We start from the raw sequence: 22,383 nt of genomic DNA on the forward strand, positions 1-22,383 counted from the left end.
TTGGCTGGTCTGGGCCACGCCAGTTGGCTGTCCACCCTGGTAGTGGGGGACCTCTTTGGGAGGTGGCATTGACTTCTGCTGTGAAGGGAGCAGAAGCACAGATCCTGTGGGCTGCCGCAGCAGAGTCGTGGGCGGAGCAGGGGCCTTCCCTAGGGCGGTGCATGTGCAGTGCGTTGACAGTGGCCCCCCCATGTGGCTTTGGGCAGACGTGTCACGCAGAGGCTCCCAGGGGTGGGTGCGAGCGACATTTCTGAGCTGAGCCCCGGCTGTGGCGTGTCAGGTGAAGGTGGAGCAGATGGCCATGGAGCTGCGGCTGACCCCACTGGCTGTGCTGCTGCGCTCCGTCCTCGACCAGCTGCAGGAGAAGGACCCAGCCAGGATATTTGCGCAGCCTGTGAGTCTGAAAGAGGTGGGTGTCCTCGGCCACCTGCTGTCTGCCCGCTTGTGACTGTGGAGATCGCTTTGCTGGTCGGTGATGTGGACCTTGGGGAGTGCACTGTGTGTGCTTGCTTTTGTTCTTAAACTTGGGGTTTTACTTGAACTCATTTTTGCCTTTTTTAGTTTGCTGTAGGAAACATGCACGCGCTTGCAGGAGACAAAGTGAGAAAGCACTCCCCAGGGATGGCCATGCCGCAGTCCCCTCTATACTCCTCGTGGGAGTCTGGGGCTGCCCTCCCACTCATGCCCCTGTGTGCTTTTCAAGCTGCCCTGGGATCCAGCCACTTAACCACCATGCTTCTTGGCTGGCCCAATGAACTCATCTTTACTTTTTGTAAAGAATTATTTTACTTAATTTGTTACTATTTATTCTTTAAACATGCAGTCAGAAAGTGACAGAGCAATGGCGGGGGTGGGAAGTGAGAAAGTAAGCCACAAGATCCGGGGCTCGAACTGTGGTTGGCCACGTGGAAGTCCAGTGCCTTTAACCACCACACCACCTGCTGGCCCCATGAGCTCATTTTTAATCATGATGGTGGTATATTTCATGGTATGTTTCACAGTGTGATGGAATACAGTGTGAGGGTGGGAGGCTCCCTCAGCACTCTCAGACCTTGGCACCTGTCTGGGCAGCACACGTCATAATGTGCTTTTGGTTAAAAGAGCTTGGAGGACAGCCCGTGGCATGGGGGTCGAGGTGACCAGAGGCGTGGTTTGAGTCCCGGACCCAGCAGCTTGAAAAACAGGCTCGGCCTGTGTGTGCATGCCCAAAATCCTAAGAAGAGGATGGAGGAGGGACTGTGAAGAGGCCATTCCCTGGGGGGTGCTCTCTCACTTTCCCTTCCTCTCTCTGGTGGGTGTGCCTGCCCTCTGGCAAACTAAAAAAAAAAAAAAAAACTTGTGTGAAGAGGGTCCCTGGGAGGATGCAGGTTTACTGTCGTGTTTGGGGGTATGTGTGTGTGCACGTGTGTGTATGTGTATGCCTTGACTCTCAAAAGAAGGTGATTTTATTGCTTATGTAGAGTAATAAATTCATAAGCAGTCAAGAATCGCTTTCGCAGTTTGTAAATAATGGTTTCCCTTCCCCAAATTAGGTGCCGGATTACTTGGATCACATTAAACACCCCATGGACTTTGCCACAATGAGGAAGCGGTTGGAAGCTCAAGGGTATAAAAACCTCCATGAGTTTGAGGAGGACTTCGACCTCATCGTGGATAACTGCATGAGGTACAACGCCAAGGACACCGTGTTCTACAGGGCCGCCGTGCGGCTGCGTGATCAGGGCGGCGTCGTTCTCAGGCAGGCCCGACGCCAGGTGGACAGCATCGGCCTGGAGGAGGCCTCGGGGATGCACCTACCCGAGCGGCCCGCTGCCGCCCCACGGCGGCCTTTCTCTTGGGAAGACGGTAAGAACCGCACCGTGTTGGCGGGGAGAGAGGCTGCCCTCCCCCAGACTATCTCTCAGGGTCTGTCAGCCACGCATCGTGGCATGGTCCTGTGGCCAGAGGGAGGGGGCGAGGGCGAGCCCAGCAGGAGCTGGGAGTGCTGTGTCGTAGGTGGCTCAGTGCAGCCCAGGTGGAGGGGCTCCGCCCTGCAGTGCTTTCATTGGTCCTGAGTTCTCAGCCGCCTGCCATGTGACACCCAGCGTGTGTGGCACCTCGTGCCAGTGCCCACTCGGCGGCAGCATTGACCCTGTGTGGAGCAGACCACGTCTAGGGGTCTTCTGCTGTGACATCAATGTGGCTGGGCTCTGTTCTGGAGCGGCCTGGGACTCTGGGCTGTTGTGCCCTCAAGGAAGGCCGTGGTGGTGAGTTTTAGACAGCACAGGCAGGGACTCGGATTGGCCTCGTGTCTGACCCCGAGACCGTGGCTTGTGTGGGCCGTGGAAGGGGCCTTGGGGAGCCTTGTGTGTGCTCCGTGGCTGCCCTGGCACACAGGCTGGCTGCTCATACCTCGGTGCCTCCGCCAGTTGGGCCTGGAGAGCAGCGCTGCCCTGGTTGCCTCTGGCTGGCCCGGCCCATGCTGGTGCTCTGGGAGTGGTGCGGCCGCCCTGGTGGCTGGGGAGCATCTCCCAGCGTGGCTCTCCTGAGCTCAGCGGTTCCCAGGAGCCATGGTCTGTCTGGTTTGTGCATTCCAAGGCCCCACGTTCCTGATTCTGACCTACATGTCCCCCATGGTGAGCGACTGTGCCCTGGCCCGCTCCCTGCCCGCCCTCTGCCTATGTCTGGCGACTCTGCTCTGCCCTTCCTTAGGGCAGGAGCACGGGAAGTGACTGTTGGCTTTCTGTGCTTGGCAGGGGCAGGGCCACCCTCTAGTCCTCTAGCGCCTGGCATCTGGACAGCCCGCGCTCTGCTTTCCTGTCGTGTGGGTGGTACTGATGGGATAAGGGCTGAGGGAGACACAGCTCACATGGTAGTGTGGACACCCAGCTGTACTTTGGAAACACAAGGTCGTCTTTTTTTTAAAAAATTTTTTTAATAATGAGTTTTTGCTATAGGTTGCATGAGAGCTAGGAGGGGTGAGAAAGCACCCCCTAGGGAGATAGCCATGCCACGATCCCTTCCCCTCCGCCCTTCTCTTGGGATTGTGGACATGTACGCACACACGCCTATCGTGATTGCCGAGGCCCCAGGTCCAGGGTTGCAACTGTGGACTCAGCCATGTGGGATCCAGCTGTCCTAACCACTGTGCTGCTGACTGGCTTGCTCTTTTTTTACAGATTCTTTAAAGGTTTTTGCCACAAGGTGTGTGTATTTGCCAGAGAGACAGAAGGAAAGAAAGAGAGAAATCACCCCCAGGGATGGCCATGCTATAGTCCCTTCTCCATTCTCCTCCTGGGATCTTGGGCACTTGTATACATGCAGGTGTGATTTTCAAGGCGTCAGGTTGGGGATTTGAACTGTGGTCAGCCACGTGGGAGGTTAGCACCTCAATTTGCATGCCACCTGCTGACTCCATTCTTTGCCTCTGATTTCCAGAGTAATGCAGTTCTTGTAGGTAATTGGCAAGTGAACACATACTTAACCGCCCAGAGTTTGCTGACAATTCTTGGTGAACCTAGGTAGAGCCTTGACCCTAAGCTTGTGCTCCCAGGCAGGCTGGGTCAGAGCTACCCTACTCTAGAGCCCTTCCCAGGGGCGCTGTGGGAGCTGGGCTGAGATGCCCATTCTGGAGAGAGCCTTGGCTGTGGTGTGCACCCCCTTTCCTGCGATGGCCTCCCTGGGCTTCCCTGTGAGGCCCAGACTCCTCGCTGGCTGCCAGGCCCCAGGATTGCAGGGTGGCGTTGGCCTGCCCTGGCATGAGAAGACCTGCGTGATACCCGACGCTTTCTCTCCTGGGCGCCTGGAGGTTGCTGTAGCCCCGGGCCCTGTCTCCATGGTCTGTGTGGTCCTCCAGCCACCTCGTGATGTTTGGTGGGGCCTTTCAGAAAAGGTCCACAGGGGTAGTAAGCATGTTTCTATGCCAGGTGTTTTGCTGAGCACAGAACAGTCTTATTCTCTTCCCTGGTGTTCGGGGGTCACATGCTGGGAGCGCCCCCGCAGCTGTACCATTGTCTTGAGCGCCTTCATGATGTCTGCCTGGGGGGCCGTGGCATGGAGGCTGCTTGCCCTGTTGAAACGTCTATTACGCAGCGTTTTCCTTGGCTCGTCCCTGATGGGTTTGTTCGTGAGAACACGTCTGAGCTGTGTACTGTTGCCAGGGCGGTTTGAGATGGAGACATGGGCGCGGGCCTCACCGCGGTGCTAAGGCGTCTCCCTCCTCCTGCGCTGTGTGTGTTTGGTCGTTTCGAGAGCGCGACCGGCTGTGGAGGGGGAGTCGGCCTGTTTCCGTCTTATCTCACCCTCTTCTCTCTGCTCTTGGCCATAGCTCCACGTAGCTCTGGAGTAGTATTTTTCCTGGGCATTTGTCACCCGTTTAAGGTAGTTTGTGCTTTATGCATCTTGTATTTTGTTACAGTCGAAATTGCTAGGGATGCTGGTAGTAAACGTGCTTGAATTTCAGAATAATGACTCTTGCATCCTGTTTTAGTAAAGCCATGCAGGGACCTATGTCTGAGGACCTCAGCTAAGGCCCTTTGTGATGGGCAGCCAGGCCCATGAGTGCTGGCTGTGGCCCTCACAGCTCAGTGGGCCCTGTGCCTGGCTGGCTGCAGCAGCTCTCCTCTGGCACCCTGCGTCGTCTCATAGCAGTAGCCTCCTGTGAATTGGGTGCTGGTGGGGGCCGGAGGACCGTTTGGGCCTCGGTGAGTGGGCCTTTCCTTGGCATTGTCAGGTAGTCATCCTGGGCTCGGCCACGGGTAGTTTAAAAGGTGCTTGGGGCCACAGTAGCGTTTTCTGGGTGCTCCTGCTCAGCAGTGAGGCCATGGGGGAGGCCTGGTGGTGGCTCCTGGCCCAGTGTTGGTAAGGTGGGTCTGTGGTCCCTGCTGTTTGGGACACTTAGGCAGGGGGATCAGAATAGTGAGTCGGTGTCTCCCATAAGCAGGTCTCTGCATGCTCACCTGCTCAGGGTGGCTGAGCTGGGACAGCTCTCCGGAGGCGCGTGGGTGTCGGGTCACTGATGGCACGTGCGCTCTGTTCAGTGGACAGGTTGCTGGACCCGGCCAACAGAGCCCACCTGGGCCTGGAGGAGCAGCTGCGTGAGCTGCTGGAGAAGCTTGACCTCACCTATGCCATGAAGTCCAGCGGCTCCCGGAGTAAACGGGCCAAACTGCTGAGGAAGGAGATCGCCCTCCTCCGGAACAAGCTGAGCCAGCAGCACAGCCAGCCCCCGGCCGCGGGGTCAGGTACTGGAGGCTTGGAAGAGGACAGTGCTCCGCTGGGGCTCGAGGCACCTGAGGAAGGTGAGCGTGACGTGGCGGGCAGCTGCGCGGGAACGGATGTGCGGTAGCTGTTGCTGCTCCCGGCTTGGCACTCTGGGGCCTGGTCGCCTGACCCCCCCTTGGGTTTGCCTCCTTGGAGAAAGGGGTGCCCTTTGGCTGCTGGGCTCTCGCACTTAGCGGTGACGGGGTTTAAGACACAGAGTGAGAAGAAGACCTAGGTCCACTTGGGCCCAAGGGCAACACAGGAAGCGTGGCTCCACTCCTGTCGCGGTGGAGGAGGAGCAGCCTGCCTGGGAGAGCGAGGGCTGTCTGCTGTCTCGTGCGTCATAGGGACATAAGTGGTGATCCAGCGCAGCTTCAGAGAGGCAGCTCTAAGCCGTCGGCACTTACATGCCTGCCCGCCCAGTGATGTGCAGGGTGCGCTGTAGGGACATATGTGGTGATCCAGTGCAGCTTCGGAGAGGCAGCTGTAAGCCGTCAGCACTTACATGCCTGCCCACCCGGTGGTGTGCAGGGCAGGGCAGTAGCTCAGGTGCTTCCTTCCGGGAAGAGGCACACTCCCACGTTGTGGGTCCCCAGACGGGCTCCTCATCAGGGCTGAGCCCTCCACATAGCAGTCAACGCTGTGGACGGCGACAATACCCAGGCAGTTATGGAAATCTGGGAGAAGAGTGAGATAGCCAAGATGTTTTTACATGTAGGAAATAAACGTAGGAGAAGAAACCCGTCCTTCCGGTGAGACCCAGTTCCAGGTGGGAAATGAGCAGTAGCAACACCATGGACCTCATGTGTGTCCGGGTCAGGAGAGACTGGGTTAGATGTCACAGGTCCTACGTTTGGTGGAAGAGAACTTGGAGTGAACACTTACAGCTAAACTGGGGCCAGGTGGTTAAGGCCACTGGCCCCCACTTGGCTGACTGCAGTTCAAGCCTTGGACCCACAGTTTGAGACACATGCCAGGCATGTGTATGTATCCAAAATCCCCAAGAGAGAGAGAGACAGAGGAGAGGGATTGTGGCGTGCCCATTGCCCACGGGGGGAGGGTGCTCTCTCCGTCTCCCTCTTGCATGCACGTGCCTCTGGCAGGTAATATATGGCCTGGAGTGACCTGACGCTCAGCCGGTTGGAAACGCCTGCCTTGGTGAGAAGGGCCTTTCCTTTAGCTGACAGGAGAGGTGCGGGAGAGTCCTTCCTCAGAGCGGCGGTCCCCAAACTTGCAGGCATCAGCGACAGGTTTCGTGGAAGATAGTTTTATTGTAGACTGGGGTGGAGGTGGTTTATGAGGCTCAGTCACAATTCACAGTGGGGATCAGGGTGTCTTGAGCGCCCAGGAGTCTTGATGTGGCTGCTGGTCTGACCTGTCAGAGCTCAGGCCACGCAGGGAGGAGGCAGTGGCGGGAGGCATTGGCAGCCCTGCTCCACCTGCTGCTCACCTGTGAAGCAGGGTTATTTAGGGGTTGGGAGGGCAGGGCCCAGACTTAGAGAGGAACTGGAGCCCTCTGGGAATCCAGGTCAGGCAGGGCCAGCGGCAGGAGTGCTGAAGACAGCCTGAGTGCTGTGAGGACAGCCTGAGTACCAAGACCAGCCCAAGTACCATGAGGAAAGCCCGAGTACCAAGGACAACCTGAGTACTAAGGACAACCCGAGTAATGTTGTTGCAGAAAACCAGACACCGAGGAACGGAAAATAGCACCTGGAGAGATAGAACTCTTTATTATGCCAGCAGGCACGGAGGAGTTAACACTCTGATATCCTGCCCTGGCCGAGAGTTGCGCAGTCCTTTATGGGTGAATTGAGGTGGGGTGGTTTCAGCACGCTTGGAGTGTCCTATCAGGGTAGGGGCTCAGCGTCTGCCCTGGTATGGAGCTGGCCTCTGGGGAGGGGCAGGTAGTTTGCGTGGGAACAGAAGGTACAGGTGGTTATCAGCCCTGGGTTGCTTCAAGGTTGCTTAAGGTTCTGGGTTAGTCCACATCATACATAATGAGGGCAGCCAGAGTATTGAGGATAGCTCTAGTGATGTGAGGACAGCCTGAATACCGAGGATAGCCCAAGTACTGAGGATAGCCAGAGTGATGTGAGGGCAGCCCGAGTACTGAGGATTACCTGAGTACTGTGAGGGCAACCAAGTACTAAGGATAACACTAGTACCGTGAGGACAGCCCGAGTACTGAGGATAGCCCAAGTACTGTGAGGGCAACTGAGTACTAAGGGTAGCTCTAGTACTATGAGGACAGCCTGAGTACTGAGAGGGCAACTGAGTACTAAGGATAGCTCTAGTACTGTGAGGACAGCCCGAGTACTGAGGATAGCCTGAGTGATGTGAGGACAAGCCCGAGTCCTGTGAAGGTAGCCCGAGTACTGAGGATAACCTGAGTGATGTGAGGACAGCCCAAGTACTGAGGACAAGCCTGAGTACTGTGAAGGCAGCCCAAGTACTGAGGATAGCCCAAGTTATGTGAGGACAGCTGGAGTACCAAGGACAACCTGAGTACTGGGACAGCCTGAGCACTATGAGGATAGCCCGAGTACCGAGGACAACCTTAGTACTATGAGGGCAGTCTGAGTACTGAGGATAGCCCAAGTGATTGAGGACAGCTGAGTACTGAGGATTACCCAAGTACTGTGAGGGCAGCTCGAGTACTGTGGACAGCCTGAGTACTGAGAATAGCCCAGGTGATATGAGGACAGCCCAAGTACCGTGAGGTTAGCCTGAGTACGGAGGACAACCTGAGTCTGTGAGGGTAGCCCGGGTACTGAGGGCAGCCTGGGTGCCGAGAGGGTGGCCCGGGTACTGTGAGGACAGCCTGAGTATTGGGAGGATGGCCTGAATACTGAGGGAAGCCTACGTGCTCTGAGAGAAGCCTGGGTGCTGAGGGCAACTCGAGTACTGTGAGGGCAGCCTGAGTATTGATGACAGTCCCAATACTGTGAGGGCAGCCTGGGTGCTGTGAGGATGGCCCGAGTACTGTGAAGATGACCCAAGTACTGTGGATAGTCTGGGTGCTGGGAGGGCAGCCCAGGTACTTAGGATGGGATGGGTGCTGTTAGGACAAAGAGAGTACTGTGAGGGCGGCCTGAGTACTGAGGACGGCCTGGGTGCTGTGAGGATAGCCTGAGTACTGTGAGGGTAGCCGAAGTACCAAGGACAGCCCGAGTACCGTGAGAACAGCCTGAGTACTGAGGACAGGCTAAGAGCTGTGAGACCGGCCCAATTACCAAGGAGAGTCTGAGTACCAAAGAAAGCCCAACTATTGTGAGGCAGCCCGAGTACCAAGGACAGCCTGCGTGCTCTCAGGGCAGCCCAAGTACTGTGGGGGGCGGCCTGAGTACTGAGGACAGCCTGAGTACTAGGGTTGGCCCGGGTGCTGTGAGGACAGCCCAAACTGTGAGGACGGCCTGGGTGCTGTGAGGGCAGCTCAAATACTGGGGATGTGAGGACAGCCTACATACTGGGGACAGCCTGAGTGCTGTGAGGACAGTCCAGGTACTGTGAAGGCAGCCAGAGTACTGAGGACAGCCTGAGTACTGACAGCCTGAGTATGGAGGACGGTCCAGGTGCTGTGAGGACAGCCTGAGAACCGAGGACAGTCTGAGTGCTGTGAGGGCAGACCGAGTACTGAGGACAGTCTGAGTGGTGTGAGGTTGACCCTAGTGCCGAGGACATCCCTAGTACCACGGACAGTCCAAGTACTATGAGGACAGCCTGGGTCTGAGGGCAGCCTGGGTGCTGTGAGGGCAGCCTGAGTACTGAGGACGGCCCAGAGACTGTGAGGGCAGCCCGGGTACTGTGAGGATGGCCTGGATTCTGAGGATGGCTTGTGTACTGAGGATGACCTGCGTTTTGGGAGGGCGGCCTGAGTACTGAGAGGATGGCCTGAGTACCGAGGGAAGCCCAGGGGCTGAGGGCAGCCCGAGTACTGTGAGGATGTTTCAGGTACTGTGAGGACGACCAAGGTATTGTGAGGTCTGCCAGGGTACTGAGGGCAGCCCGGATACTGAGGCCAGCCCGAGTACTGTGAGGATGGCCCGAGTACTGTGGACAGCCTGGGTGCTGTGAGGACGACCTGAGTACTGATAGGGCGGCTCAAGTACTAAGGATAGACAGTGCTCTGAGGATAGCTCGAGTATTGTGAGGGCAGCCTGAGTACTGAGGACAAGCCCGAGTACTGTGAGGGAGCCCGATTACTAAGGACAGACCGAGTGCTGTGAGGACAGCCTGAACACTAGGGATGGCCTGTGTGCTGTGAGGACAGCCCGAGTACCGAGGACGGCCTGGGTGCTGTGAGGATGGCCCAAGTACTGAGGATAGACGGAGTACTGTGAGGGCAGCCTGAGTACTGAGGACGGCGCAGATACTGTGAGGATGGCCCAGGTACTAAAGATAGCCCGAGTTGTGAGGACGGCCTGAGTACTGAGGACAGCTGCGTATTGAGGACAGTGTCTCTGTGTACTGAGTTCTGAGGTCAAACTGGGGCTGTGAGGGCAACCCAGGGACTGAGGACAGCCCGAGTACTGAGACAACCCTAGTGCTTGGAAGACGGCCCGAGTACTATGAGAGCAGCTGGAGTACCAAGGACAGCCCGAGTACTGTGAGGGCAGCCCGAGGACTGAGGACAGCCTGGATACTAAGGGCAGCCTTGGTGCTGTGAGGACAGCCCGAGTACTGTGAGGGCAGCTCGAGGACAGAGGACAGCCTGAGTACTGAGGGCAGCCCTGGTGCTGTGAGGACGGCCCGAGTACTGAGGACAGCCCGAGTGCTGTGAGGACGGCTCGAGTACTGACACACAGCCCGCGAGGTCGGCCAGGCACACTGGTTGTGGTGTGGACGTGTGCCTGGTATCCGTGCTCGGACAAAGCCCGATCCGTCCCGCGAGGGCCGGGCGCCGCTGTTCCCGGTTCCCGCTGTCCCCGCCACTTGGCGAGGTGACAGGGCCCGCTGGCAGAGCAGTGGCTTGCTGGGGGGTGGGACCTGTGTGGAAAGCAGCAGCGGGGTGCGATGGTTCTGAGCGCTCCGCTAGGTTCTGGCCTTCATCCCTGCACTGTTGGTGTCACTGGCTGAGGGCGTAGGTGGAGCCCATACCGTGTGCGGGGACAGGGCTGGAGTGAAGGGTGTGGGGTCACGTCCTCTGGGCTGGGCCTGTTCCCCACAGAGACTGCGGGGGTGTCTCTGCCCCCAGTGTCCCTGCTGCTGTTACATGCCCAGCCTGGAACAGGCACGTACATGGGGCTGGTCACCGTGGTCTGTCCAGGATGGCCGGGGAGGTGGTGGAGCTGCAGAGTGGGTGAGGTCTGCTGGGAGGCTGTGCCCTGCAGGGCCCCTCATGGCCTGGACGTGGACGCAGCTGGCGGGCGTGCCGGAGTCAACCGGGCTCTCGGTGCAGACAGCGAGGGTAGCTCTCCCGTGTGCCGAGCTCTTCTTGGCCAGTCTGGCCGTGTGGCAGGGGCCATCAGTGGGTGGGGGTCTGCAGACTCCGTGTGTATGAGGCTGGGCCTGTCCTGCATCAGGGCATGTCCTCAGGTGAGCTGAGCAGCAGGTGGTTTAGCCATGGGGCGTCCATCCCTGCCTGCATGTTCACTCCACAAAGAGCCCACCTGGCATGGGGTGCGGTGCAGGAGGCTTGCCTGTGGGTGGGCACCTTGAGAGTGGCCACCGTTCTCCCACCTTAGGGCAAGGAGGGGAGGTGCAGTGGCGAGTTTGCACCTTGCGGCCTGCGAGCAGCCCCCGCTCTCGAGTCTCTAAGCCCTTCCTGAGCGCCGCATGGCAGCAGCAGGAAGCCGGGCCTATGACCAGAGTAACCACAGAAGGTGGGTGTGTGCCGCGGACCAGTGTCCAAGCAGGGTCCCTTTCTATAGGCTGTAGGGTTTGGTGCTCCCTCTGAGGGACTGCCGGGGCCGCCCGCCCGTGGTGGAGGAGTTGCGGCCCAGGCAGCCGCAGCTCGGGGCTGAGCCTGCAGCGGAGGTGGGGCCTGAGGTAGCCGTGGAGAGGGCGGGCTGCAGGCGGGAGACCTTGGCTGCTGCTTCGGGCTCCATCTCCGCCGGCCTGGTGTTGCCGCAGCCACCGAGGCTAAGACCGAGGTTGAGTGGAGGAGGGTGGTGGGCAGTGTCCGCGTCGTGTCAGGAGGCCAGGCGTCAGTGGGGGCGTGGACAGGCGCTGCCGTGCCAGCTGGGTGCGAGCCGGCCTCTGGTGCGTGTTTGCGCGGCAGAGGCACTCCCGGAAGGGCCTGACGGAAGCTCCGAGCAGGGGCTCTGCAGGCTCCAAGCCCCTGGCCAGTTGTCCGAGGTTTGTAGATAGCACTTCCTGAAACCCGGTAGTGGCCTTGAACAGTGTGGTGAGGAGCCTGTCTCCCTCACACACGTGACGGATTTGGATTCGGATTCTGTGCCCACTCGCGGTGTTGTACCTGCGGCATCGGTGTGTGTGTTCGCTAAGCGCAAGTCTCTGCCCAAGGCTCCGTGATAAAAGGCCTTTTTAAACGAGAGGCTTTTTGTTGAGGCACGCCTTGCCCTTGGGACTGAAAGTGACTGAAACGGGGCTGATGTGGGCTGATGTGCTTTGAGTGGCGTTTGGAAACGGCCCTCATAGAGCTGCCCCGTGGTGATGCTGGGGGTGAGCGTCCTCGTTTGCACGTGAGTGGCCGCCCCGCCTGGCTTCGCTGTTCTTGGTGCCAGTCTTGGATGTCGGGTAGTTTGGAGCGTGAGGGAGGGTTATGTTCTGTAGGCTTTCATTTTCAAAGCGATTTGGATTTAAAATAACCCTTCTGCCTTTCAGATGGCTTTGAGTTTGCGGGTTTATTAAAATAAAAGTAATAGTTAGTGAGGCCTTGTACTATTTAGGGTCATTTAGAAGGTCATTGTTAGTTTTGCATCGAGTTTCGGAAGCCGAAATCTCAGTGGCTTGGCCCCTTGGTGTGACCTTGACCTTGATCTTGCTCTGATTGCTGCTGGGCCAGAGTCCCCATCAGTGCTGAAGCCAGGCAGACCACCGTGAGCTGCTGAGATGCTGCTCCACTCCTCTAACGTCAGCCTTTCCCTGGGCATCCCTCAAAGCCTCTCTAAAGAGGTAAAGTAGCCTGATTCCAAAGATGTTTTATTTCGAAAGTCAGATCAGAGGGACCAGCAGTTAGCGTAATGGCTATGTCGCTGGACTCCCATGTAGTCCACCGTGATTCGAGTCCTGGACCCTTCGAGTCCCGGACCCAGCGGCGTAAACTCACACCGGGCGCATTGCGTGCGTGCCCAAGATCCCAAGAGGAGAATGGAGAAGGGATTGCAGCGTGGCCATCCCCCCTGGAGGGTGATTTCTCGCTTTCTGTCTCTGTCCTTCTGGCGAGCGCATGCGCCCTATAGGAAAAATCCTCTACAAAAAAAAAGGAAAGATCAGCCAAAATAAAGCTCCCATGTCAGAACTGGGAGAGCGCGCGGACATGTGTTCCCAGGCACTCAGGTGGGGATCTTTCCTGCTTCTCCCGAGAACCATTCGCAGCCCCTCAGCACTCCCCGTGTCTTGGCTCGAGTTAGAGACCCCGGCAGGAGTCGGCTGTGGTGCTCGCTCCCCTCGCTGCCCTGGTGGGCCGGCCTTTGGCCCAGCGTAGACCTCGAGGTGCCCATTAGTTATGTGTGGCGCTCTCCTTCCTGAAGGTAAGTGAGTTGCTGACTGCACAGACGTCGCCGCGAACGAGGGATCTGGGCACCGGCCTGCAGCCTCTGGCTAGCGTTAGGGACGCGCACCCCGTGCGCCCGGTGGCCTGGGCTGCTCGCTGCGTAGACACTGACGTGTTTGCTTGTTTCCTTAATTGCAGTAGTGTTTTGGTGGACTTCACATTTGTAGTAAGTTTTATGATAGATCTTATAATCTTCAGTTTTCAAAAATCACTTTATTTATAATTTTTTCAGGAGATAAATCTCCCCCTAAACTTGAACCATCAGATGCATTACCTCTTCCTTCAGACTCGGAGACTAATTCAGAGCCACCAACCCTCAGACCAGTAGAGCTCGGCCCCGAGCAGAGTAAACTGCCCAAAAGAGTCACATTTGGTAATGAGTCACATAGCACTTGCACTCAGAGCGCCCTGGTGAGCGGACACCCTGCAGAGCCCACCCTCGCCAGTGGTGGCGCTGCGCCGGCGGCGGCCTCCGCGGGGGCGGAGCCATCAAGCGATGTAAACAGACGCACTTCTGTTCTCTTCTGCAAATCGAAAAGTGTAAGCCCCCCAAAGTCTGCCAAGAACACTGAAACCCAGCCAACTTCTCCTCAGCTAGGGACCAAAACCTTTCTGTCTGTAGTCCTTCCGAGGTTGGAGACTCTTCTGCAGCCACGGAAAAGGTCGCGGAGCACGTGTGGAGACTCCGAGGCGGAGGAGGAGTCCCCGGGAAAGCGCCTGGACACAGGTAAGTGTCTCAGCTGATCACCTCAGAGCCCTCCGGACTTAGTGTGGTGGGGTGCTGGGCGTGGGTTTCCGCAGCTCCGTCTTCCTGTCCAGACAGGGGACAGGTGGGTGCTTTCCCCTCCAGAGCCTGAGGCCCCCACTCTGTGGTGGGCGCCGTCTGGGGCGGCTCCATGCGTGGTGGTCAAGCTCGCTCGGCCCCAGCCTCCTCCCTGGTTCGCCTCTTGCCACGAGGACTTCAGTGGTGGCTGTAGTTGATTGTCTTGAGCATGGTGGGCACAGCAGGGCAACCTCAAACCCACTCCACAAGCCTGGAGAGGGTCTCCCCAACCCTCTCAGGCCAGGACCTGGATTCGAACTGGGCCCCTCCCTGAAGACGGCTAGTTCTTTGAGTGCTCTAAGAGGATTCTGCTCTTCCACTGATCATAGGTCCTCAGCGGGCGATGGAGAGCACGTCTGGGGTTCTCCCTGCCCCCTGTGGGTGCGCGTGGGCGTACGCGGGATCCTACCTGGCGGTCACTCTTGCCACTGTCTCGTTTCCTGCCGAGACCTGTTAGGGAGCGCTTTCGGGCAGCTGGCCACACTGCCATCAGCCTTGTGGTCGTGGTTCCCCGTGTCGAGTAGGAGGCATCGTCTCTGCCCCCGTGCATCCCGTCCCCAACCCTGGGGCAGCAGGGGCTCGTGTCCTTGCAGAGAAGCGACTGCGGTCTGTCTGTCCCCCCCTTGAGTGATGGCTCTGCCTCTGGGGGCGCCGGGACTCGGTCGGCAGCAAAGGTGCCTCTCCTGGGTCAGAGCCTGGTTCCTCCCTGGCATCTGCCTGACCGCACCTTCCCTCCTTGCGCAAGGTCGGTGGTTTCTCAGGGCTTTAGCGCTTGAGAACCAGGCCTGGGTTCAGTGTCACCTTAACTTCATGGAGCGGCCGGGAGTGGCTCCTGTGTCGCGGAGCCAGGCCAGGCAAGGGTGACGGTGCTGGTGAGACATGTGCCTGCAGGCCATGCTGCATGTCGCCCTCTTCTGCCACCGCCTCTTCTGCCCTGAGCATCTTGGTGAAGGGGAGGGATCCGGGGTCTGGTGCCGGCGGGCCTTGGCACAGAACTGCAGTTCCTCTCTCACCAACCGGTGTAGCATGCTTTTGTTGCTAGGACAGTTGTGAGCAAGTTTCACCTTAGTCTGTCAGAAAGCCCTATGCATGTGATCTCGCAGGAACCCCCGTCGGTGCCCTCTCTCTTTGGCGGCTGACAGTCCGCTGGCACTCAGTGACCTGGTGACCCAGTGACCCCTCTCCTGAGCAACACAGAGTGTCTGCACGTCTCCTGGGCTCCAGGCGAAGACACGATGGGCCTCGCTGTGGTCCTCGGGCATCTCTTGCAGCCACACTTTGGCCTTTCTCAGCCCAGTTTAGTGAAAGACTTCAGCATGTTTTCAGAGCTCCTAGGAGCTCCTCATGGTCATGGAAGTAAGCCGGGACCTGCGTCCTGGGCACCAGGGGACCGCACAGTGCGGCCGAGGCCCTGGAGCATGGCCAGTGAGCCAGACCCTGAGGTCCCTGGGCCACGGCCCCTCCTCGCCGCCCTCCCTTGCACACCCGAGTCGCGTGTGCCCTCTGTCCCACTTGTTCACATCTCATGCGAGGGGAGTGCCCGTAGCTGTTCAGTGGCCACAGCGGGTCTCACGGCAGCTTTCCTGCAGAGCGCGGGCAGGTGCGGCCCTTGGTGTGCGCCCTGGGAGGGAGCCCCTGGGCCCTGACTGAAATGGGGGTTTCTGCTTTCTTATTCCAGAATGGCAGTAGATGTCAGTGGATGCATGGCCAGCTCCTCAGCGCTTTCCCGCGCAGCCTGGGAGCCTTAGTAGCCCTAAGATCAGCCCGCTGCTGCTGCTGTCGCTGCCCCTGCCAGGGCGGGGCTGGCGTGGTCAGGCCACCCCTGTCCTTACCTCCCAGTCTGGCTCCGCCCTCGCCTGAACTCTGGTGCTCTCTGCACGCCTGGGACTCCCGCTCCACGTAGCAGCTCTTCGCAGTCCGAGGACTGGAGTGCTCCACCTTCCACCCGATTTTCCCAGAGATCCGTCTGTGCTCTGAACCCATAGGGGCTGTCTGGTGTCCTCCTGCGACTGCAAGATTCCAGAGTAGATTCAGACGGTTTGCTCGCTTCGAGACGGCTCTCCTGTAGGGCCTCCTGCTGCAGCACGTGTCGCGTGCCTGTTGCCTGGAATACAGCTCAGGCTCTGCCTCGTGGACATCACATTCCCATCGCCAGCCTGGCTTGCAGCCTCCTTCCGCTGTGGCTTTTCTCTTCTGACGACAGAACGCCAGGCGGACTCCTGGCTGCTCGCCTCTCCCTCAGTCCTGCCGCGGGGCTCTCGCACGTGGGGTGGCGTGAGAGCTGGGGTGACGGGCCGTGACTCTCTCAGGCAGGCCAGACGGCCTCTCACGCTCCCGCAGGCTCTTGCTCTCCCTGCCGTGGGCAACTCGCTCTTTGGATCCTACTTCTCTCTGACCTCAGCTCGGGTTTGAGTCTGCCGAGCGGCTGCGTCACACAGACCCCATGTCCTTGCGTTTCGCTTTGTTCTGACTCACGCTGGAACAGTCAGAAGCACAGACCCCCGCTGTGGACAGCCTGCCCCCAGCTGGCCCGCCTCTCAGACTCAGAGCCCTCGGTGGGGCTGGGGGTGGTGCGTGGGCAGCCCGGCGTTCTGGAGCTGGTGGGGCATCACAGCGGCCTGTGGCCTCCCTCTGCGGATGGTCAGAGGTTGTGGGGGCCACCGTCGGGATGCACCCTGGTGCAGATGACACAGCTGGACAGACACCCCAAGTCCCAGCGCGACCGCGGATTGATCAGGGCAGCCGGGACTCTGCACGATGTGCCCGTGCTGTGCTGGGGCCTCTGGAGGAGCTCGGCACCTGGCCCGGCCCAGTCCTGGCATGGACAGCACCCCTCGCTCCTTGCTCGCGACTGTACTCCGGCCTCCCCGTCCTCGTCCCTTCCCGACGTCCTTTCCTTCCTGCCCCCTGGGGACCCTGGGGGTGACCGCATGGTCCCGTCACTCTCCCTGCTCACCTTGCCGTGCACCTGCGAGGCAGCCTGCCCACTGCGTGGGTGTCCCTCCAGGGGCCATGAGGGCTTGCCTTGGGCCAATGTCTTCCCAGAGCCTGTCTCTGTGCCAGCAGGTGCCTGGGCCTTTTTTAGACAGGCAGAGAGAAAGAAAGTGAGAAATCACCCCCCAGGGGGGATGGCCATGCCACAATCCCTTCTCCATCCTCCTCTTGGGATCTTGGGCGCACACCCACGCGCGTCCGGTGTGATTTTAAGCCACTGGTCCGGTTCTCGAACTGTGGTCGACTACGTGGGAGTCCAGCGACATAGCCATTACGCTAACTGCTGGTCCCATGCCTGGGTCTTTTTATTTGCCGAGTCCATGCTCCAGAAACGCTGTTCTTCCGGCAGCGGTGAATTAAAAGTGAGTGAGCAGGAGGTGCTCGTACCAGTCGTGCCCGCAGCTGCCGGCGGGCCTGACGCTGTGCACGTGCTTCCCCCATGGGAACAGTCCCCGGAGCCACGGCTGGTGCTGGTTGGGGCCCAGCTCCGCGCTCCTGTGTCAGATGAGCTGGTGCGTGGCGGGGCAGGGTGTCTTGTGGCTCACTGTGGACCCACTCCCAGAGGGCCCCCACCCTCGTGGAACCCAGCCCACTCCTCTTGCCGGGGTCTGGCATTCTGGCCCTGGTGTCTTGGTGTCCTGGGTAGTGAGGCGTGGCTGCCACTCCCCGAGGCCCCCCCGCCATCAAATGAGCCATTCGGAGAGCTGGTCCCACTGCTGGCCAGCAGTCCGAGGCCCAGTGTGCTGTGGCAGGACCTGGCCGGGGCAGCCCCTTTGCGCCATACATCTCTTGGGGGTAGAAGAGGGGCTGTGTGAGTCTGTGTAGCCTGGAAAGTCGGCCCCTGGGTGGTCTGTGGGGCCGTCACCTTCCCAGAGGCCGCCGGTCTTCGCACACCTGCTGCACTTCTGGCGCGGAAAGCCCTCCTACCAGAGCAACTGCTGGCCATTCGCAAACACCTGGCAGGCCGGTGCCTTCTGGGGGTCACCAGGGTGGGGCTCCGGCCTCAGCTCACCCTGAGCCCGCATCCGGGAAGAAGGTTGGCCCTCGCGGCTCCACGTCCATCCAGGGCAGTGGCTGTAGGACTCCGAGCTGCACCAGTGCCTTCTCCATGGGGCCTTGTGGACTGGGCCCTGGTCTGACCCCTGCTTGGACCATGCCTGCCACAGCGGCTTCCCTGGGTCGGCCTCAGGCCCTGCTCCTTGCCGTCTGTCTGTCCTCCCCAGTCCTCACATCTTTGAGGCCCGTGGCCACCCTCCCCTACTCTGTCCCTGCAGGTGTCAGTGGGCGTAGTGTGTCCTGCCCCTCAGCGCTCACCTGGACACTCTGTCCCCTTGATGTCGCCAGTCAGTGTCCAGGGGCCTGAGTGTGGGTGCCCAGCTGTCCCTCCGTCCTCGAGCGGCTGACTGAAGGTGGGATGTGCATTGGGGCTGGCCACCTTCTTGCCTGTGTGGGGTCAGGCTGGTCCAGCCAGCCCAACTCATCCCTTGTTCGAGGCCGTTGTTCCAGGTGCCCTTGCTGGGCCTGGTCTGAGTTGGAGGGGTCCAGGCACCAGTGTGAAGAAACCACCCTGTCCAACTGTCTGTCTGTCTGTCTCGCCCTGTACTCTGCCTGGAGGTGTCGCTTTGCTCTGGGAAGACTTGGGTGTGCGCCGGCCCAGAGAGGGCGTTATCCCCACATGAGCAGGTGTGCGCCCTGGTGCCCAGCCCTGCCCCGAGTGTCCTTGGCCTGTGCCCCAAGCGAGTAGCTTTGGCTGGCTTCTAAGTCTCGTGGGCTGAGTGCTCTGTGTGACCTGCCCACGCCGGTCCTTCAGGCTTGTCAGCTTGGCTGTGGCAGGTGGTTCTGGGCTGGGGGTGCCCCTATCAGACCCTGGGACTCGGGATCTGGGACATGCTGGGCTGGGGTGTGCGTCAGACCTCTGTCCGTGCGAGTGGAGTGGGCGCTCTCACCTCCCTGACCTAGGTCCACATGGAGGTGGGGCAGGTGGCGACAGTATTTCCCATTGCTTAGGGTGGAGGACCCTCCACCCCTAACCAGGGGCCGTGCGCTCTCCTGGGGAGCTGGGGTCACGGCTCAGAGGGTGTGTGAAGGGTCTCCTTTTCCAGGGTGCCCAGACATCCGATGGCCAAGGAGGAACGTGATGCCGGGACTAGTTGTGGTCCCGTCGTGAGTGAGCTGGGTCAGGTTAGGCGAGAGCTCTCCCACGTGTGGAAGCCTGTGCCGAGCACGGTCTCTGTGGGGGTGGCCGTCCCAGCTGCCCTCGGGACTGTTCCTCGGCTCTCTGCCACCACTTGGGAGACCTCTTCGAGAGGCGCTGTGCTGCAGGTTGCATGTCTCCCTCGGGAGACAGGATTCTTAGTTTTTTAAGGCTGAGGCAGACAGGAAAAAGGGATTTTTGGGGGGGAGGGGAGAAGAAAAAGTACATACCCTCCCAGGTCCCACAGCCTGGAGGAGCCTGGAGGAGCCAGGCCCATGTGCAGCCTGGGCACAGTGCCCCAGCTCAGGGCTCGGCAGGTGTGTCCTCACCTCGACATGAGGGTGGGCTCCCTTAGGAGAGCGACAGGTGGCTTGGCTGAGCTGCTCTGCCTGCCAGACCCTGAGGGACAAGACTGGGTTTGTGCAGCTGTTCTTGGAGAGCCGGGGAGCTTCAGGCTCACGGGGCCCCGTGTCCCAGTGGGTTCGGATGCTGCTGCAACTTGGGTGGCCCACGCTAGGGGGGCTCATCTCGCTTTGAGGTCTCGTGTTGATGAGGCTTGGTCTGCGCCTGTCTCTTGAGGCAAGGTGGTGTAACTCCGCGCCCCAATTCTGTGCATGGGCCCTGCTCTGGGTGGTGGCTCTGCCTCGGCCTGGCGCTCTCGGGGGGCCTCGTGCAGATCCAGGGAGGAAGGACTGACGCTCCTCACTGCCTTTGTGGGGCTTGAGAAAGTACTCCCTTCTTTAGACCAGTGCTCCTGTCTGCCGCGGCTGGCCTTTTCTGTGGCCACTTGTGGCGTTTCCTTTCCCAGCACGGGCGTCCCTGTCCCTGCCCTGAGGACGCCCTGCATGTGGAGCAAGGCTGCTCTCACCCAGTTAGGAAACGCCCCTGTGGACAGTGTTGCGGTCGCATGGGTGCTGGGGAGGAGAGGTGTTGCTATGAGGGGCTGGCCAAGCTGCGCTCAGGCACCTCCTGCTGTGTTCCAGGTCTCGCCAATGGCTTTGGGGGTGCGAGGAGCGAGCAGGACCTGGGCAGCGGCCCGGGCAGGAGAGCCCCGCCTCGCCGGCGCTGCGCCTCTGAGTCCAGCATCTCCTCCAGCAGCAGCCCGCTCTGCGACCCCAGGTGGGTGCCGCCTCCAACCTTGGTCCCTGAGGGAAACACCCACCTTCCATGCTGACCTGCCTGCTCTAACTCGCCCACAGGGGGGTGCATGTGGTTAAGCTCATGCCTTCTCCGGCCTGTGTGCCCAGGGCCCGCCCCTTGTCAGCCTCAGCCTGTGCTGCCCGGGCTGGTCCAGCCAGGGCTGGGAAGAGGCCAGGCGGGTTTCCGGCCACAGGCCCGGTATGAGGGCCGTCGGGTCTGCAGAGGAGCTCCTCACCCGGCCTGTCTCCCTCCTGAAGCTTTAGCACACCCAGGTGTGGGCGGGGCAAGCCCGCGCTCGTGCGGAGACACACGCTGGAAGACCGCAGCGAGCTGATCTCCTGCATTGAGAACGGCAACTACGCCAAGGCGGCCCGCATCGCGGCTGGTGAGTCCTGCAGCCCTCCTGGCTTTGCCTGTACCCTCTGCCTGTGTCCGGGCACGAGAGGGCCATGGGCTTGGGCTCCAGAGATCGGCTATGTCAGGCCGCCGGTGCCCTCTGGGAGCCTGGGCCCTGCCGACGGCTGCATCTGAGTCCATTCTGTGTAGTCCACGTGTGCTGAGGGCCTGGGGGGTTAGGGTGCCTGTCATGTGGCTGTGCCCTACTTCGGGCACCAGGGGCATGGTGATGAGGCCGCCTGCCAGGCCTGGCGGCCACCTGGAAACTACAGCCCCCTCCTCCCTGCGTAGCAGGCAGCCGCCCTGGGGACCTGGAGGCGATGGCGGGAGAGATGGCAGATCGGGTTCTGTGGTGCTGTCGGGGGCGTGGTGGGCTGGGCGGGGCACCTCCGGGAATGCTTGGCCAGGCCAGTGAGAACTGGCAGTGATTGTGGGAGGGAGCGGGCCCTGACTTTGAACCTGGGATGTTGGTTGTGTTGATGTCTGCAGGACACGCTGGGGCAGGCTGCCTCCTCTCGAGGAAGGCCAGGCTGACCCGACTGGGCTGGGCGGTAGCTCTGGGCCTGTGGGGGAGCTCACGCTACTGCTCCTTTCCCAGAGGTCGGCCAGAACAGCATGTGGATCTCTCCGGGCGCTGCGGCCTCCGTTCTGGAGCCCCTGAAGGTGGTGTGGGCCAAGTGCACAGGGACGTGCACTGCCGGGGCGCTGGGGGCGGGGGCTGGCACGCCTGGCTGACTTGCAGTGCCCCCGGCAGATTATTGACCCCAAGATGCCACGTGTGGCTGGCCACCACAACGGGGTCACCATCCCAGCCCCGCCCCTGGACGTGCTGAAGATCGGCGAGCACATGCAGACCAAGTCGGACGAGAAGCTGTTCCTCGTGCTGTTCTTCGACAACAAGAGGAGCTGGTGAGTGAGGACCCGGGCCTGCACTTGCTCTGGTGGCCTGGTACCATTTCTTTTTACCACGTCCACGTCGGACCTTGGGGCTTGCCTTGGGCCTGGCCGCATGGCCCTCTGCCCAGGGCACCCTGCTGGCCACCTGGGGCACTATCCCCCGCCTCTGCTCAGATGTCGCTTCCTGTCACTGAGGCTGCCGTGCCTCCCCTGGTGTGTCCCAGTGCAGACCCCGAGACTCCTTCGAGTGCTGACCGTGTCGCCAGGAGGAGCTGTGTGGCCATGGCACGGGCCTCTGCTGTGCGGTCTGGGGCCCTCTGCCACTGCAGGCGGGCCTGGCCACCACCCGCCCACGCCTCAGCTCTGCTGCCTCCTTCCCTGGCCTCATTGGTCTTGGCGGCCGCTCCAGTCTGACCGTTCTGGTCACACGGCGACCACTCCAGTCCTGCCTGGAGGGTGCAGGCTGCCGTGCCCACCCAGGGTTCTGCGGGGGCCAGGAGCACCAGGCCCAGGCCCTGCCCCATGGGTGCCTGCATGTGTTTGTTGGCGTGTGTTTATGCTTGTTTTGTGTGGCCATTTGGGACATGGCAGTTACTGGCCTGTGCTCTGGAGGAGGGGACAGGGCCGTGATTTCACTCCTTCCTGTGGTGTCCTCCTGGCCCGGGGCTCAGGTGTCCTTGCCTGGCTGCTTCCTGTGCAGAGGGGCTCAGGCTGTCAGGTGGTTCCGTGGAACATGTGGCAGCGTGACACTCAAGTGGTCCTCACCCTTCCATCTTCTCTTCTGAAAAGGCAGTGGCTCCCGAAGTCCAAAATGGTCCCTCTTGGTGTGGATGAGGCCATCGACAAGCTGAAGATGATGGAGGGGCGGAGTTCCGGCATCAGGAAGGCCGTGCGGGTGGCCTTTGACCGTGCCATGAACCACCTGAGCCGCGTGCACGGGGAGCCGGCCAGCGACCTCAGCGACATCGACTGACGCAGCTCCTGCAGAGAAGGGCCTGGCTGCCTGAGCTGGCCGCCTGC

General features: G+C 60.3%; 1 protein-coding gene across 4 annotated transcripts in view; it reads left to right on the plus strand.

Moving 5' to 3' along the window:
- The window catches only part of BRD1 (bromodomain containing 1), a 50,386-nt gene extending 28,009 nt beyond the window's left edge, over positions 1-22,377 (plus strand). The window contains exons 7-13 of one of the 4 annotated variants that reach the window (XM_006157597.3): positions 5,019-5,279; positions 13,542-13,646; positions 19,914-20,049; positions 20,328-20,455; positions 21,065-21,162; positions 21,209-21,375; positions 22,153-22,377. In XM_006157597.3, the coding sequence (XP_006157659.2) occupies positions 5,019-5,279; positions 13,542-13,646; positions 19,914-20,049; positions 20,328-20,455; positions 21,065-21,162; positions 21,209-21,375; positions 22,153-22,336 (1,079 nt within the window). In that variant the 3' untranslated portion in view covers positions 22,337-22,377. Of the gene's footprint in view, positions 1-5,018; positions 5,280-13,151; positions 13,647-15,420; positions 16,809-19,913; positions 20,050-20,327; positions 20,456-21,064; positions 21,163-21,208; positions 21,376-22,152 lie in introns of those variants that run through there. The other 3 variants (XR_335843.3, XR_001371056.2, XM_014591251.2) reach the window with 3 other exon arrangements.
- The last annotated feature ends 6 nt before the right edge of the window (positions 22,378-22,383 follow it).

Source organism: Tupaia chinensis, unplaced genomic scaffold, assembly GCF_000334495.1.
Source record: "Tupaia chinensis unplaced genomic scaffold, TupChi_1.0 Scaffold000548_1, whole genome shotgun sequence".
Taxonomy (NCBI): Eukaryota; Metazoa; Chordata; class Mammalia; order Scandentia; family Tupaiidae; genus Tupaia; species Tupaia belangeri.